This window comes from Protomyctophum bolini, assembly GCF_963924005.1.
Source record: "Protomyctophum bolini genome assembly, chromosome: 7".
Taxonomy (NCBI): domain Eukaryota; kingdom Metazoa; phylum Chordata; class Actinopteri; order Myctophiformes; family Myctophidae; genus Protomyctophum; species Protomyctophum bolini.
In genome coordinates this window covers 46,783,101-46,802,435 of record NC_137868.1, presented here as the reverse complement: position 1 = coordinate 46,802,435, position 19,335 = coordinate 46,783,101, and the positions used below count along the sequence as shown (strand labels likewise).

Sequence of the window (19,335 nt, the reverse complement as noted above, 5' to 3'; positions counted from 1 at the left end):
CAAGACAGACAATAACCCAAACACCTAGTACCACATGAAGCATGCAAAATTCAAAAACACAACACAAAACACAAAAAATAATACAAGATTTACAATACCCAACCCCATTTGGACAACATGAAACATAAAAAATTCAAAGATCCCAACACAAAACACCAAAAATAATACAAGACAGACAATAACCCAAACACCTAGTACCACATGAAGCATGCAAAATTCAAAGACACAACACAAAACACAAAAAATAATACAAGATTTACAATACCCAACCCATTTGGACAACATGAAACATAAAAAATTCAAAGATCCCAACACAAAACACCAAAAATAATACAAGACAGACAATAACCCAAACACCTAGTACCACATGAAGCATGCAAAATTCAAAGCCACAACACAAAACACAAAAAATAATACAAGATTTACAATACCCAACCCATTTGGACAACATGAAACATAAAAAATTCAAAGATCCCAACACAAAACACCAAAAATAATACAAGACAGACAATAACCCAAACACCTAGTACCACATGAAGCATGCAAAATTCAAAGACACAACCCAAAACACCAAAAATAATACAAGATTTACAATACCCAACCCCATTTGGACAACATGAAACATAAAAAATTCAAAGATCCCAACACAAAACACCAAAAATAATACAAGATTTACAATACCCAACCCCATTTGGACAACATGAAGCATGCAAAATTCAAAGATCCCAACACAAAACACAAAAAATAATACAAGATTTACAATACCCAACCCCATTTGGACAACATGAAACATAAAAAATTCAAAGATCCCAACACAAAACACCAAAAATAATACAAGACAGACAATAACCCAAACACCTAGTACCACATGAAGCATGCAAAATTCAAAGATCCCAACACAAAACACAAAAAATATTACAAGATTTACAATACCCAACCCCATTTGGACAACATGAAACATAAAAAATTCAAAGATCCCAACACAAAACACCAAAAATAATACAAGACAGACAATAACCCAAACACCTAGTACCACATGAAGCATGCAAAATTCAAAGACACAACCCAAAACACCAAAAATAATACAAGATTTACAATACCCAACCCCATTTGGACAACATGAAACATAAAAAATTCAAAGATCCCAACACAAAACACCAAAAATAATACAAGACAGACAATAACCCAAACACCTAGTACCACATGAAGCATGCAAAATTCAAAGACACAACACAAAACACAAAAAATAATACAAGATTTACAATACCCAACCCCATTTGGACAACATGAAACATAAAAAATTCAAAGATCCCAACACAAAACACCAAAAATAATACAAGACAGACAATAACCCAAACACCTAGTACCACATGAAGCATGCAAAATTCAAAGACACAACACAAAACACCAAAAATAATACAAGACAGACAATAACCCAAACACCTAGTACCACATGAAGCATGCAAAATTCAAAGACACAACCCAAAACACCAAAAATAATACAAGATTTACAATACCCAACCCCATTTGGACAACATGAAACATAAAAAATTCAAAGATCCCAACACAAAACACCAAAAATAATACAAGACAGACAATAACCCAAACACCTAGTACCACATGAAGCATGCAAAATTCAAAGACACAACACAAAACACAAAAAATAATACAAGATTTACAATACCCAACCCCATTTGGACAACATGAAACATAAAAAATTCAAAGATCCCAACACAAAACACCAAAAATAATACAAGACAGACAATAACCCAAACACCTAGTACCACATGAAGCATGCAAAATTCAAAGACACAACACAAAACACAAAAAATAATACAAGATTTACAATACCCAACCCATTTGGACAACATGAAACATAAAAAATTCAAAGATCCCAACACAAAACACCAAAAATAATACAAGACAGACAATAACCCAAACACCTAGTACCACATGAAGCATGCAAAATTCAAAGACACAACCCAAAACACCAAAAATAATACAAGATTTACAATACCCAACCCCATTTGGACAACATGAAACATAAAAAATTCAAAGATCCCAACACAAAACACCAAAAATAATACAAGACAGACAATAACCCAAACACCTAGTACCACATGAAGCATGCAAAATTCAAAGACACAACCCAAAACACCAAAAATAATACAAGATTTACAATACCCAACCCCATTAGGACAACATGAAACATAAAAATTCAAAGTCACAACACAAAACACCAAAAATAATACAATACAGACAATAACCCCAACACATTAGTACCACATGAAGCATACAATATTCAAAGACACAACACAAAACACCAAAAATAATACAAGATATACAATACCCAACCCCATTTGGACAACATGAAACATAAAAAATTCAAAGAGACAACACAAAACACCGAAAATAATACCAGACAGACATTAACCCAAACACATTAGTACCACATGAAGCATGCAAAATTCAAAGACACAACACAAAACACAAAAAATAATACAAGATATACAATACCCAACCCCATTAGGACAACATGAAACATAAAAATTCAAAGACACAACACAAAACACCAAAAATAATACAAGACAGACAATAACCCAAACACCTAGTACCACATGAAGCATGCAAAATTCAAAGACCCAACATTTTGAAAAGTATAGAGTTAAAGATCTATAAGGAGACTATTTGGTTACCAACTCTCCATGATTTAGCTGGGGAGGGTCACCTGAACCCTCTCAAAGACCATCGGTAGCCCACAGACCATTGCTTGAAAACATTTCCCTAGGTGACTGAAATCACATCAGGGCATAAATGGTATTGCAGTGTAAATATTTATATAGAGATTGAACACTAGGGGGGTATCATTGACTTACACAATAATTACATTCAAGGACCACTGGTGGTCCCCAGACCAATGATTGAAAAACATTTCCCTAGATGACTGAGATCACATCAGGGCATAAATGGTATTGCAGTGTAAATATTTATATAGATATTGACCACTAGGTGGAATCACACACCCACTGTCAATGTATGTAAGGAATTTAAATACTACCTTGATTAATTTATGCATACAATTCACTTCAAAGATAAGGACCCCCACCTTTGTGATTATCTAATTTGCATTTTACTACTAGCACCTGGTTAGAGCCCACCCCACCCCCTTGTTTATCTAACTTACACCTGTTTAGATACCATCCCCCACCCCTCACCCCCACGCTTCATTTAATTTGCATGTCTGGCACCTAGCATTCCACAAAGAGGGGGGTGTCCATCCCCCCCTTGTTTATCTAACTTGCACCTGTTTAGATACCATCCCCCACCAAACAGTGACCCCCCTGCCCTAAATAAATATTGCCTGAGGTTAGCGACCATCCCCCCCCACCTTAACCCCAGTGACAAAATTTACATGTTGGGGACATGGCAAATGGTGACGCAGGGAGAGGGAGAGGGAGAGCTGAGATGTACCAGCTAATCACACACACACATACCCCACATCATGCATTTTATAAATAACTATCATTAGTTTTTATTATTATTTAATTATAAACTATTATATGCTAATTATATTTATGGATATTTATATTTATGGATTTTTATGATTTATGATTATGCTAATTATATCTGTGGAATTCAAGGAATGTTTAATTACTAATTTGCATAATTAATTATGCAAATTATGCATTAAATTGCTCACTAGCGCCACTAGTGGCCAAAAAAGGTACCGAACAGACACCATACTATACTACTACCGCCAATCATTTCCGGTTCAACGGGTGTCAACATCCGCCAGCTTTCTTCACTGTGTGTTACAGTGATCTGTCCCCCATTCCACGCGATTATTGTTAATTAAGCTCCATAATCAAGCCCCGAATATCGCATGTTGAGCAGCTATGCATATAAAGGCGAAAGAGGATTTCGTCCGGTTCTAGGTGGAAGTTAGCAAAAAATGCTAAAACACGCTAATTAATTACGGCATCGGGAGAATGGATTAATTAGTTAAAGGTAGTTAAGCAGCTCTCTCTCTCTCTCTCTCTCTCTCTCTGCATTCCTCGGGGGCTAATTAGTAAGTACCGTACTCTCACTGGCATCATTAAGTATGCCTGGTTTGCCTGGTGGGTGGGATTGGGTGGATGATCCACCTGAACTGAAGCCGCCCCAGCTGTTGTTGAGGGGCGCCATAGCACCTGGTTTAATGTTTGTTAGACAAACATTAAAAAATCACACCGTGTGAACTGAGTGGTGCAACTCCCCTCTCCCCCCCCCCCCCCCCCCCCCACACCCTCCTCTCCTCTCTCTCTCTCATTAGCAGGCAACAGTGCAGCACTAATAGAGTGCCGCAGTCCCGCCCCCTTTCAGAAAAGCGAGTGGCCCAGGAAGTGAAAGCCCCATGCATTCTGCCATCGGCACTTTTAATATAATTTATTTAAAGACGGTTACGCCGCGGACAAAGCCAATTCGGATCGTGACGAATCATGACAATGAACACAATATTTTGGGCCGATCAAATAATTTATAAGACGAAAAATAAAACAAATAGTGTTGTCTCCTGACTTTCCTTTCTTCTTTCTAATGATTTGATCGTCCCAAAATATTGTGTTCATTGTCATGATTCGTCACGATCCGAATTGGCTTTGTCCGCGGCGTAACCGTCTTTAAATAAATTATATTAAAAGTGCCGATGGCAGAATGCATGGGGCTTTCACTTCCTGGGCCACTCGCTTTTCTGAAAGGGGGCGGGGACTGCGGCGCTCTATACTATCTCTCTCTCTCTCTCTGTTTCTGGCCCAAAGCGCCCCTACTGGTACGGTAGTCATAGTCATACTGGTGCTCATGAACCAACACATACATATAGGCACACGCATAGGTGAACACATAGGTGAACACTTCCTTGGAGTGGTTGCACCACTCAAAAAACATTAAAACGCCATTGACAATGGACAGAGTTTAATGTTTGTTTTGTCACTGACACAAGCATTAAATGCCATTATGCAATAAACAAAGTTCGTTCGCCCCTCACGTCACACGGGGGTGATTTTTAGTATGATAAATGGGGAGATGAACGAGGGGTCAATTTCATATGACATGCCTTTACAACATTATATTCTTTTCAACATGTATAATATTTATTAGTTTTATATACATTTTAGGAGTGAATACATCAGTCCAGTCCAGGCACCTATAGGCCTAATTACTGTATCCTACATTATCAATTAAGGCAAAAAAAATAACATAAAATATATTTAAAAAAATTGGATCATAATCCTTAAGCCATATTTTAAAAACAGTGTTTTGCATGAGCGCATACATGCGAAAAGGATTTGCGCTGCCTGTGCTGGAATACTTTCATTACATGGAGAGACTTGAGTCTCCCAACGTGAGTAAGTATACTGTAACCTACAGCAGGCCCATGTCTTTCTGGAGCCATGTGCAATCTCCTCGTCTCGTCCTCGTTTATTAAGGATAAACCTGACGCGTCGCTCGACCGAAATTACGCAAGGATCTTAGCTATTAACGATCACTTCATACGTGCCGTGACAACCGTTCAGCGCACGCCAAAACCCACTGCCTTGAATTTAAGGCAGAATTTACACTCCATTGATAAATGTGCACAGTGTAAATTCTGACTTATAACTTCAAGGCAGTGGGATTTGGCGTGCACTGAACGGTCGGCACGGCATGTATGAAGTGATCGTTAATAGCTGATCCTTGTGATAAATGTGATGGCTGATCAATCAATCTGTCACGCCCTATGAAGCCTCGCCCTCGTTTTTGCAACAATTGCACCGCAGTTGCATGATGAAAAGCCAATAAAAGTCCCCCCTGCTCTTCTCGCTGCCCGCCTCATCCCCGCCTCATCCCCCCCCAAAAATAGAATGGGCCCATGGAAGGATGTAGTGTGTGTGTGTGTGTGTGTGTGTGTGTGTGTGTGTGTGTGTGTGTGTGTGGGGGGGGGGGGGGGGGGCCCACACACACACACACACACACACACACACACACACACACACACACACACTACATCCTTCCATGGGCCCGTTCTATTTTTTTTTTTATCGTGACAATGTGGTGCAAATCATTGAATATATTATTCTTTCACAGCGAATGTTTTTAACTCAAATCTTTGCTTCTGGAACAACAACATATTTTCAGATGGTGAGTATCAGCAGCCAAATACAGATAATTCTGAGGGTCGATGACAGAAAATAGTTTGAATACAACTGATACAGAATAGAAACATAAGTTTTTCTGAAAACTGATCATGATTTAGAAGACATTTTGTAGAATCTATAGAATCAGGTCGAAATGGGTTAAAAAAGGTTTTAGAACCACCGCTATATAGAAGGTCATCGTCATGAATTTCCATTCGGATCACTCGTTACAAATTACAATATTAATGTATTATTATGGGATGTCAGTATGTGTTTAAATGTTTACAGTGCACCGTGTTTCACATCCATGGATTCATGATCACACTAATAACCCATTTTAGACCTGACGTCAACATTAAACAAATGTCAACTAAATCATGACAGTTTTCTGAAAAAAAGTCTATCATAGGGCTGTATTCGCGTGTCTTAAGTACCAGGTCTTATTCCCTAACTTGAGTAAACTAAAGACCTGGAGGCGTGATCAATGCTCTTTGGCCACTCAGAATAGCCAAATGGCATTGATCACGCCTCCAGGTCTTTAGTTTACTCAAGTTATAGGGAATAAGACCTGGTACTTAAGACACACAAAATACAGCCCCTATGTTTCTTGTGCTCAACCTTTTCCATGTCAAGGACCCCCAGAATGATCTGTATTTGGGCCGCGGACCGCCATCTGAAAATACGTTGATCCAGGGACTCCCCCGGAAGCAGAGATTTGAGTTTAAAACGTTTGCTCTGAAGATTGCAACGATGCAACTTGGGAACCTAATGATATACAGTACGTTGTCATAGCACCCGTTTTTAACTGTTATTTTCCGGTGTCCCACATTGTGTATGTGCCTGTGCCCACTGGCAGAGCCTGATTGGTTGAGCCTCAATTGGCTGAGGCAGAGGCTGCATGGACATTGCACAGGTGAAAGGAGTTGGCCTCATTAAGGCTCATACATAGTCTGGATTTTCGGTGGTGAGGTGACCACCGAACTACAACATGACGTCACGAGCCGCGGTGAAGAGCAAACCACCGCCACCGCTCCAGCCCTTCTCTGTTTTTACTCACCGCCGCTCAACGTTATTTCGCGGTGGTCAGCGGTGCGCGGTGGTCCAAAATCCAGACTATGAATAGGCCTTTAGGCCCCACTGGCAGAGCCTGGCCCAGGTGAACCGTGGGTCCGACCACACACACACACACACACACACACACACACACACACACGCACACACACACACACACACACACACACACACACACACACACACACACACACACACACACACACACACAGAGAGACTTGGTTCATTTATAGATAGACAAAGAGTACAGGGGGGTAGGGGATTGCTGGAATTGCAACATTGATTGTATATTATAAATGAACAGAGAGGAGAGAGCAGCCACATTCTGAGCTCATGTGGCACAGTTCAGGAGAGGTTATAGATGCAACACAGATTGTGATTGGCTGTTGAGATTCCCCCAGTACCGGCCAATCATCCGATGGTCTCATGAGGCTATATTATAACTGTATGTTTGATCCCTGCTAGTTCTGGTCACACTGGATTAACCCATTAACTCACCCGGCACAGAGATCGCCCTTTGACACATATATATTGTGTGTGTGTGTGTGTGTGTGTGTGTGTGTGTGTGTGTGTGTGTGTGTGTGTGCGTGTGCGTGTGTGCGTGCGTGCGTGCATGCGTGCGTGTGTTTAAATTACTGTTTTTCACGCCACTAACTGACGTGAAACTGACAGCTATGGCTGACAGCTGTCAAGCGCTGCAGCTATGGCTTACCGCCTGCGGTAAAGGAAAGGTATTAACAAAGCACCAAACAACGTACTGTGTGTGTGTGTGTCATGTGTGTGTGTGTGTGTGTGTGTGTGTGTGTGTGTGTGCGTGCGTGCGTGCGTGTATCAAATGATCAAATTACACTACCCACGCCACTGATGGACCTGAAAGTGACAGCCATCAAGCATATATCGATGGCCACGTACCGCCTGTGGTGAAGTGCAAGTATAAGGCTAACAATAAACATCAAATCTTTGCGCGCCTGCCTGTGTGCGTGCCTGCGTGCGTGTGTGTGTGTGTGCGTGTGTGTGTGTGTGTGTGTGTGTGTGTGTGTGTGTGCATGTGTGCGTGCGTGCGTTGTCGTCGGAGATGTTTTTCAACTATACCAGCCTGGCACTTGATTGACAAGGACGCAGTGTGCCTTCCGTATACTTTGCAGCGTTGATTGTGACGGCACATTTAGGATTTTCGATTTTTAGTCCCTTGAATAGTTTTCAATTGGTTTTAGTCACCTGGAATGTCTAGTTTTCAAACATTTTCACAACTTTAAAAAAAATAGCAGACCTACAAGCTCATAGCGCGCCACTCGGTGGCGCGCTATGAGCTTGTAGATCTGCTATTTTTCAATAGCTAAAGTATAACGTAGCGCTTAAAACACCAAAAGGGGTTCCTGCCCAAAATGGGTTTCAATCGACTAAATCTACAGTATATTAAGTCGACTAAAATGTATTTTGGCGGCCCTGGATGTCGTTGGTATGGTTGAAAATAGCTGATCTACAAGCTCACAACGCGTCGTGCACCACCCGCGACCACTCTGTTCCTTTCGATCACCGTTTATATCCAATTCCTTGTCCCAGATAAAGATGGCATTTCTGGTCAAAACAAGGTTTTTTCCACGGCCCGTGGCCGACGCTGTGAACCTCGCGATCATGTCTTCTCTGACCTGATGGCAAGACCGGAAGTGATATGCGACAACCATCTTTTTCACGTCAAGGACCCCCAAAATAATGATACTCAGTAGCCCGCGGACCCCCTATTTGAACATATCATGCCAAGGACCCCCATGAGAGAAGATTTTTTTACCGCTCTAGGGCCCCCGGCTACGGCCCCCTATTTCAAGGACCACTTCACCACTTTTCAACCTATCTTCATTATAATATTATGTCCTCACTAATAATCATGAAAAATGGCGCAATTTTTTTTCTACTCGGTCTGTGTCTCATAGGAGGGGATGTGGGCAGTTCAGAAACCGTCCTCCAGTGACATCATCGATGGGGAATAAGAGCTAATAGAAAAACTGCAGGCTTTCTAGTCCTGAAAAGTTGCAATGCGAAAATGGAAGTTCTCACGATAACAACACCCTGTTAATTGGCGCCCTGTTAATTGGCACCGGCTGAAAAGATAACGCCCGCCTCTCTCATCATGTTCTCACGACACCAGTACTTATCGGTTCATGTAACACATTTCAACAAACAGTTACAAATCAGTACAATTTGGTGAGAGAGAAATCTTGTTTCAAATTTGGGATGGATCCGGACGCTGCATTCATTCTTTTTTGGCAATTATTTTAGAGAGAGAGAGAGAGAGAGAGAGAGAGAGAGAGAGAGAGAGAGAGAGAGAGAGAGAGAGATATAATTCTTTCAGAACCAATGTAGAAAGCAGAGCAGAGCAAAAAGTATACTTTAAAGAATCTTCCAAACTCAGGAGGAAGTATTTATGAGGCCTCTGCTGTGTCTTTCCTGTCTGCTCGCGCACAGTGAATATACATGAAAGAATAGTTAATTAATGAACCAATGTAGAAACCAGAGCAGAGCAAAAAGTATACTTTAAAGAATCTTCCAAACTCAGGAGGAGGCCTCTGCTGTGTCTTTCCTGTCTGCTCGCGCACGGTGAATATTATAGATGAAAGAATAGTTAATTAAAACGTTCAGGACAGGAAACCCCTTTTGGTGTTTTAAAGTTCATGTTGTTATGTTGTGCTGCGCTACAAGCTTGTATATCTGCTATCTTTTTTTAAACCGTGAAAATGTGGCGCAAATCGAACGTTTTTAACTCAAATCTTTGCTAATGGGGGGGGGGGTCCATCGAACAATATATTTCCAGATGGGGTTCGGCGGGCCAATTACATCATTTTTTTGGGGTCCTTGACATGAAATAGTTTGAGAACACTGACATAGACACATGGGTTTTCAGGAAACTGTCATGATTTAGATTTTAGAAGACATTTTTGTAGAATCTGGTCTCAGGTCTGAATGGGTTAAAACGTCAGAGCATCTATATTATCTGTGTACTGTGTCCTCCTGCCTGGAAGTGGCAAATCTCCTGAGAACTTTAACTCATTTAGGCCTCTCAACACCAGATTCTACAAATGTCTTCTAAATCATGACAGTTTTCTGAAAAAAAAACATATGTTTCCATATCAGTGGTTCCTAAAGTTTTTTCATGTGAAGGACCCCAAAAATAATTGGCCGCCGACACCCCATATGAAAATATGTTGTTCCAGGAACCCCCCGCAGGAAGCAAAGATTTGAGTTAAAAACGTTCGCTCTGAACTAATATACAAACAAAATCTGTGCCATATTTTCGCGATAAAAAAAAAGAATAGCAGAACTACAAGCTCGTAGCGCGCCACTCGGTGCCGCGCTACGAGCTTGTAGATCTGCTACTTGTCGATAGCTAAAGCATAACACGATGCTTAAAACATCAAAAAGGGTTTAATTTCTCCACTACTCTGCCTCTCATAAATTTGCACTTGGGTCCTCTCAGCATTCTGTCACATAGCGCATGTTAATGAATGCTGATTTAGGCCTATTAGTGATGTTGAGGGACTAACTTTTGACTTAATAAGCTGTTATTTTTAATGGGTGCTTCGTTATAATGTTTTTTGTGGCTCCATACACATTATTATTGTCATCATTTTTTTTTGGCTATCTCTTTTAATAGGCCTAGTAAAGGTTGCCAATCCCCTAGCCACTAAGGTTTATTTTTTTAGCGCACAGAGTTTGTCCCAATGGAAATAGGCTCTACGGAATATGCACGGCAGTTCCATATTGGAAATAAATTGGGCTCCCTTTCTTACTTCCTATCTAGATGCTAATTAAGGCACTGTCCCGGTCTGGTCAAACAGAGTCAGGGTGCTGATATTGCGCTTGTTGGCATGTGTCCATTTGTACCATTATTTTGTACTGTATAGCCTTCATTAGTATCATTGGTAACACCTTATTAAGGAAGTAAGGATGAGTGGCCCAATTGATTTCCAGTGCGGCTGCTATCTATGCATAGAGCTGACTTGAGTTCTGGTTTCCACAGTTTTGGATAGAGATAATTGCGATAAGATATAAAGTGATTTTATAGTATTGCTGTTCTATTCTGCCTATAAGATGCAGCAAGTCCGTTGGATGAACCCTAGGTCTGACAGCCTGGGTGAAATGCTGATTGTCATATCTGGGTAAGGGTTTGTTTTGGTGGACTGAAGTGGCTAAAGGATCGATGGGTGGATGGAGATGCGTCTATAGTCAGATCTGTGCAGTGTTTCTCATTGTCTATTAGTCGCAATCTGGGAACTCATTTGTTTTTAAAGTAATGAACAAAGATTTTTTTTTTTTTGCCACCTGCTGTTTGCCATCTGCGTTGACTCTTGAGAGATTCATTAGTTGTTGACTGCCATTGGTGGGTTGCGTAGAACACAATAATAACATTGCCCACCCAAAAATAAATTATATTATTTGAGTGTTACAAATACAAAATATCCATTTACCATTTTCTGTTAATGAGACAATGATTGTTCTCGCTTATGTTCTGGTTAGGGTTTAGTATAATAGGACCCACTGGGAGACATGGAATTAGAATGATGTTGATCGCAAAGCTAAAAACACAGAGCTCAGAAGGCACAGTGACTTTACCGAGCGGCAACTGACAGACTGGCAAGGGCTGAAGAGTGAAGAGCCAGGGTTTTTATCAGCTGGGCTTGATGAGGAGATGACCCCGACGTGTGCAGTTCCACAGGAAGTAGATAGCACATCATGTCCCAGGAAGCCAGTCACACGCCCATGCCAGACATAGAGTATATGTGACCTGATTTGACTGAGAGACTGCCATCGCGCAAATCCCAGCTTTTCACCAGAGGAGAAAACGTTTTTTTCAACCTGTCTTCATATAATAGGTCCTCATTAATAATCATGGTAAATTGGCACGATATTTTTCTACTCAGTCTGTGTCTCATATAGGGCTGTGGGCAGTTTAGAAACAGTCTTCCAGTGACATCATCATTAGGCAGATATTTTTTTAAACAAGATGTTTTTACAAAAATGTTTAGATTTTCATTATCGTGAGAACGATGGCTTCCATTTTCGCAATGCAACTTTTCAGGACTAGAAAGCCTGCAGTTTCTATTAACTTGTATTCCCCATCGATGACGGTTTCTGAACTGCCCACAGCCCTCCTATGAGACACAGACTGAGTAGGAAAAAAAATTATTTTCATGATTATTAGTGAGGACCTATTATATGAAGATAGGTTGAAAAGTGGTGAAGTGGTCCTTTAAAGGAAGCATGCATGAGCTCAGTTCGGGGCTCTCCCCAGGTTGGCAGAGGGAGAGTAGCGCTCAGGATTACAGTGTATAGACAATTGGCACCGACTGAAAGATGTGTCACAAAAATGGTGTGATAAAATTCCCACAGGCCTGTATTTATCTATTGACTGGCAGCTCGATGTGGCCATAATATTAGACGTGTGTGTCCCCTGGGGACAACTGTCCTAAACTCACCCATCATCTCCAATTACGATGGTTGGTTGTGTTAGGTGTGTAATTAATCTGCCGTCGCATGTGACAATAGTGCTATGGTTCAAGCAGTATTCATCTGGTAATCGAGATAGACACGATTCTTCTTTGTCTCTACAGATAATGTCGCAAGACAATGTTTTGGTTGAACTGAGTGCAGGTTTTTAATTTCCGGTGCTCCGGATTAGATCATGTGACAAGTCGTGGGTCTCTTGAGGTCTAGGCATAAAAGTTCTAACTTGATTAAATTATGTATTTCTTCGCCTATAGTCTCCGATGTTCCAGACACTTCACACTTTTCAAATTGGAAACATGTTTGGAGGGTAGGCCTATAGGTCAAGACGTGTGTGTGTGTGTGTGTGTGTGTGTGTGTGTGTGTGTGTGTGTGTGTGTGTGTGTGCGTAGTCTAGTCATTGGTTAGACATACAGTTGGTGAGGGGTGCGTTAAAACGACCGTAATAAGGTTGGTGAGGGGTGTGAAGTTTGAAGTTTATTATCTTTGCCCATGAAGCTTTCAGATGACCTATCATCTCAGAAACCTTATCTAAATATTTTCTAAATATTAATTTAAGCACGTGCTACTTGTGTCTCATGTTACTGCAGTCATGCTAGTGTTAAGGGTTGGGAGACGGTTAAGTTTAGGTTTAGGTGTGCTGCCCCGTGGGAGGTTATAGGGTTAGGGTGAGGGTTTGAGATAGGTGGTAGGACTAATGATTGGTCTAACCCAGGGGTGCCCACACTTTTTTGACTTGAGGTCTACTTTTAAAATTGCCAGCTCAAGGTGATCTACCAACCAAAATAATATTATCCCATTGCTTAAGATACTCAAAATAAATAACATTAAGGCATTAGGACTGTTTCAATCAATCAATTCTATTTATTTACCACCTTTATTTTGTTAAAGTTACTCTTTGTAATAACGTCAATCAATTTCAATTTGTAATAACATATTGCTCATAAAATGTTACAAATATTAAAAGTATCACACATAAAAAGCATACACAATCACATGAAGGAATAATGCACTCAACTCAACCAGAGCAGAACTCCTACCACAGGACTCTGGCAATCAATCAATAGGCCTACAGTTGCAACCACTATATTAATGGAAAGTATTTCATACAATTTAAGTTAAAAAAATCTGAACTATCCCTTTAATCAGATGACTGCTTTCAGCCTTGCACTGAATGGAGTCCGTCAGCGCTGCATAATCCGGACGGTCACTGCTGACAGCTAGTCTTAAACAGGCCTCCAAATGATCGTCCGTCAACGTGGAACGATATTTGGACTTAATTATCTTCATGTGGGAAAACGCTGATTCACATAAATATGTGGAGCCAAATAACGCTGTGAGCGAGGCTGCACAAGTCCTGATGTTTGGATACTTTTCCTTCACGAGTAAGTTCCAAAACTCTGCATCGCGGGCGCGCAACTTTAACTGTATGTCAGCCTGTAGTGCCATGATCTCATTCTCCAACGCAGAAGAGTTCATGTTAAAAAGTGTTGCTATTTTCGAGGCAATGGAATCAACATCAGCTTCTGAATGGGAAGCACATGAATGTAGCGATGGGCTCGAGTAAGGCAAACGCAGTTGGACTTGGAATGTGACATCGTGAAAAAATAATCTTCTTCCCACTGCATGGAAGTGATATGTTTTAGGCTTCTTTTCCGCGCGCGTCTTGCTATATGAACAATGATGGATAGATCCTTTTAATTTGTTTGTTTAACAACATAACAGACCCGACGGTTCCCCACACTTGAAAACAAAGCACTGCATTGTGGGGGGTTTTTAAGCCGCCGCCGCCTGCCCGAGGCAACGCGAGGATTAATTTATTTTATTTTATGTCAGGGCCAAGCGGTCTACTTGCGCAGCGCTTGCGATCGACTGGTCGACCGCGATTGACGTAATGGGCACCCCTGGTCTAACCAATGACTAGTCTAAACTAAGTACTGCACCTGTGCATATTATGTGTGTGGGCAGAGATAACTCGTGAGATGTCACTGGCTCGAATGCGCCACAGAGTAGGACATATAGCCCCATCAAATTGGACACCGGATCGTCTGTTCCAAAAAGCGACTGAAAAGAGAGTTTTGCGTTTGGACGATTCTCTGATAACAACAGACGGGGTGCGCACGCTTTTCCGACACACCGAAGATCCGAAGCGGGGGGGACATGCGATGCGATGCGAAAAAGCGATGGTCCGACATGCACTGCTCCCGTGCTTGCGGTTAGGGTTAGGTTAGGATTGAGGTTTCGGATCAATAGTATGTCGGAACTAAAGCCTGCACCCCAACAGACACTCCTTGAACAAAGTTTTAATGTGTCAGCGACTATAGTCTCACTTCCTTCGAGACCTCCTGGAGAACAAGGTCCAATGCGTGGTTACTGCAATCAACACATATGAGTACCCTGGGCTCTCTGTTTTGAGTTGTGCTCGCCCGGACAGCAAATGTTCAAGAGGCAAATAAAAACGTTGAAAGATGTGTGTTTGTATGTTTGATGCATAAAAAGAGTGTATCTGCTGAAGAGAGAACCCGAGAAACATGTTGCGTGCTGTAAACAGCATGATAATTGATCACTTGCACTGATGTCGGTCGTTCCAACCGCTGTAAGTCCATGTGCAAACATTTGAAGGATCTCGTTTTGTATAGTGTCCGACATCCAGTTGTCTCTATGTGAAAGCCATTCTCTTGCTATTGGTAAAGAATCCGTTCTCACGGTGGCACAGTTGGTATAGTGCTGTCGCCTCACAGCTAGAAGGTCCTATGGGTTCGACGCTGTGGGTGCTGGCGGCGTGTTTCCTCCTCATCAGTGCCCATACCCGGAGGCGGGGTTGGCGAAAGGCCCTTTTTGTGTGGAGTTTGCATGTTCTCCCCGTGTCCCCTAGGGTACGTACCCTCACAAAAAACATGCAGTAATCCTGGTCACTAAACTGCCTCCCCCTGGCCAGCCGGGGCGCCTGATGGAGGGGAAATGAACTGGTTGGAATAACATGTTCCTTCCACGCGCTACGTCCAACCAGGGAATCTCCCCCCTGTCAGGTGTAAAAGGAGCAACTTGGACACTCAGGCATGAAGGAAGCATGAGTTCAAGTCCGTTGCTCTCCCCTTGTCCCCCATATATGGGGACTAGGTTGGTGGAGGGTGTGTAGAGACCAGGATCACATTAGATGATTGACACAGGGGTGAAAAATGGGTTACAAAATCGTGGGATAAAAAATATATATATAAAAAAGAAAAAAAAATCCGTTCTCTGGCCTGGGCCGTGCATGGCTCAGTGGTCCAGGCACTGGTAATCCAGTGCGGTAGTCCAGTCTGGCAGCGTGCCGCGGGTTCGACTCCCGATCCCGACGGCCTTTACTGCATGATGTCACTCCCCCATCTCTCCCCATTTTCCTGTCAGCCTACTGTCTGTCCCTCTATAAAAGAAATATAAAATAAAGGCGGAAGCCGCAAAAAAAAAAAAAAAATCCGTTCTCTCCACCATAAGCTGCCAAAGTGTGCCATCGCGGTTGCTCATGCCCTCTGAGCGGCATTCCCTGACCACCCAGGAATTTAATCGATCTGAGTAAAAGTTCCAATACTGTCCTGGCAGTCTGTTGATCTCTGGCTACAGCTTCAGACAGCAAAAGCATTGGTTGGAACTTGTTTTAGCAAAGCTAATGCACTGGGTTGAATCCAAATGCAACTCAGACAACTCGAGGTGAGCAAACTTTTCTCTTGCTTTTCCCCAGTTGTTAAATCCTCCCTTGACGAACGAACTGCCACTGGTGTCATCATGGCCATGCAATAATCCCTTTGTCACGGCTTTGTTGCAAGTGAAACAAAGCACACAGTCGGTTTGTTGAACATAATGCAACCATGACCATTGCTCAAAATAAGCTTCGTTGAAATGTTCTCTCATAAGTTCCCTTGCCAAACTTTCTGCCGGGAAAAAGTAATGTTTGGTTGAAAGGCATGGTCATGCATGGTAGTGTCTGTCAACACTGGATTGTTTTATTGTGTACAGACGCCTCTGCTGAACTTGCTCCTGTGTCCTCCTCCTGCTCCTCCTGCTCCCCCTCGTCAAGTGCTGTTAGCCGCTGCCTGTGTTGTTATTATTCTCATCTCCTCCCGTGTCTTCAACCTCCGACTCCGGGTCAATTAAAATAAAGCCGCCGCCCCCGGCGCCGCCGCCTTTTGCATACAAAGCCAGTATGCCATTCAATAATAAAATACTTTTTGTTTTGGACCGTCTCGACAGGGGGGGGGGAATTAAAAGACTTCAGTGCACTGTGCCTACACATGTTGCGACCGCAGGAATAAATGCATTCGCCATGTATCCGAAGGAAGTCTGATCCAATCACTTTTAGATTTCTCCAGTTTAATCCTGAGTTTAAGTGTTGTAGTGTTCAAGATCTGATTTTAGGCATGTTTAAGCCTCCAGGAAAATCCGTGTTGAGGTTCTTAATCCACTGTTTTTCATTAAAACGTCTTTGTCCTACTGTCCAGTTAGGATTGTGTTGAAGTCCAGCGCATTTTTGAGCTTCAATGCCGTGCGCCATGAAATGTTGCACCAATCTTGTGGTTGTCTTTTTGGCATTGTTAATATTGTATCTGTGTCGTCCCAGCCTAGTACCTATTGTTTTACCTGTCTCTCCGACATATTGTAAACCACATTTTTCACATGTGATTAAATAAATGCAGTTGCTGGTTCTGACTGGCTGACAGGGGGGGGGGGGGGGGGGGTGCATGGTGGGGGGGATGCCGGCCCAAAAGCCCCATACTTGCCGCGCCCATGGATATTACATCATTTATATCACAGTATTTCTAGGGACAAAGTACAAAGGCACGGTGGACGTTTTAATGTAGTCATGCAGTGATGCGTCCTCGACAGGATTGATTCATTCATTGATTCATCAACAGAGAGATGACGTCCCTTTTCCCATGAGGGCTTGGTTTTGGGAGTAAGGGAGTATTTGCTGTTCCCCCAGGGGCTGCAATCTGCATTCAAAGATTTTCCTAGAATCGATTTGCCTGTCTGCCTCCTGATTGGTTTGTCATTGCGACCAGGGTTTTTTTTTTCTTTTTCCGACCAATGACAAAGCTTCTAGGAACATCTTTGAATGCAGACTGCATGCGGCCCCTAGATGTGTCACAGAGACTACATTGTTTTCTGGAGCGTTCTACACCCATTGCTGGCTGTCTGAATACCAAAAAAAGAAAGAGAAGGTCATAAAAATGTTGCTTATAGAGGGTATGCGCATGCGTAAAGTGAATGGCAAATCGAGTGGCAAAGTGACAGGTGTTAAGTTTAATGTCGTTTTTAAGGCAATTAAATATGACTTTTATGTTTGGATGGCTGGGCTGTTTAAGGCCAGAAAGTAGTTTTTAGCCACTTATAGTAGGCATTCCTGCATTACTTCCTGGTTTGATGATGATGATGTCACGCGCATATAACCCTCTATAGCAGCTTTACAGTGGTGTCCCACTCGTTTCTTTCTCAATCTCAAAATGACATTTATCTGAACTGGTATAGGTACCTCTGTTAGACACACCCACACACACCCCCCCCCCCCCCCCCAGAAGAGCAGATCAGTATTATTTAACAGTGATTTAACTGTTCTCTATCACCCCCTCCCCCTCCCCCACTGCAGGCATCGCCAGCGGCTCTGGCGAAGACCGTGCTGGCCGAGGTGCCCAACCAGGTGGTGGACTACTACAACAGCAAGGGCATCAAGCCCAAGGTTCCCAGTGAATACCAGTCTTCCCTGTCCTTTGGCCACTGACTGCCCCACCCCCCCCCCTCGAAGACTCCTGAATGACCCCCCCTCCCCCCTCCTTATGGACACGGAAACACACAGCCTGACCCCTAGCTGCTGCTGCCGGGAGTGCGGTCTCCCCCGCTCGAGGTCTCGGTGGACTTTGAAGGAAAATGTTTACTGTTTCCCCTCCCCCACCACCCCCCGATAGTTATTTGGAACTTTTTTTTATTTGTTCGCTGTTGTGCATGCCGGAAAGCCCGCTTAGGGGCTTGAAACTCACAAAGCGAACGTCACCGTTCAGAACTCTGTACAGTACAGCGGCATGGATGTAAGAATTGTTAAGCACACACACACACACACATCCACGCGGACGCACACAACACCGCACGACCTTAGTCGACGACTACACAACTGGCACAACATGTGCTGTCATAGTTTACGACCAAACACAGGCTCACAATACGTTGGTCTTGAAAGTCTTGAAACGCATGGAGACTTGAGGCAATCTCTCTTAAAACTGAGTGGAAACAATGAATAGAGATAAGAAAATATGAACATGTGCGGAAGCAATATCACGGTAAGTGGTCCTTCATATTGCGGCAGTGGCATGATTAGTTTTAAAAGCACCGGTCCTAGGTTTGTTAGCGGCCGTTCCATCGCCACTTCTACCTATCATTTAGAGTCCCCAGACGTATCGGCAAGGGGAGATCTCCGGTCTTCTGGCAATGTGAGGCTAGCTAGACCAAACGTGGCTCTGCACGATAAAAATCCTCATTGTTGATGATGGGCCCTTATGTGTCAATTTGGTTACATTTGTATACTCTGAGAGTTACAAATGGATTCATGAACACTGGGAATTTTACGTTGCATATTGTCTTTAAT

General features: G+C 42.6%; 1 protein-coding gene across 1 annotated transcript in view; it reads left to right on the top strand.

Annotated features, from left to right (window-relative positions):
* The window catches only part of LOC308318225 (copine-4-like), a gene marked incomplete at both ends in the record, with an annotated part of 236,256 nt that extends 217,779 nt beyond the window's left edge, over positions 1 to 18,477 (top strand). Inside the window, one exon of the mRNA XM_080767684.1 lies at positions 18,346 to 18,477. Coding sequence (XP_080623810.1) covers positions 18,346 to 18,477 — 132 coding nt within the window. The remainder of the gene's footprint in view (positions 1 to 18,345) is intronic.
* Positions 18,478 to 19,335: the final 858 nt, after the last annotated feature.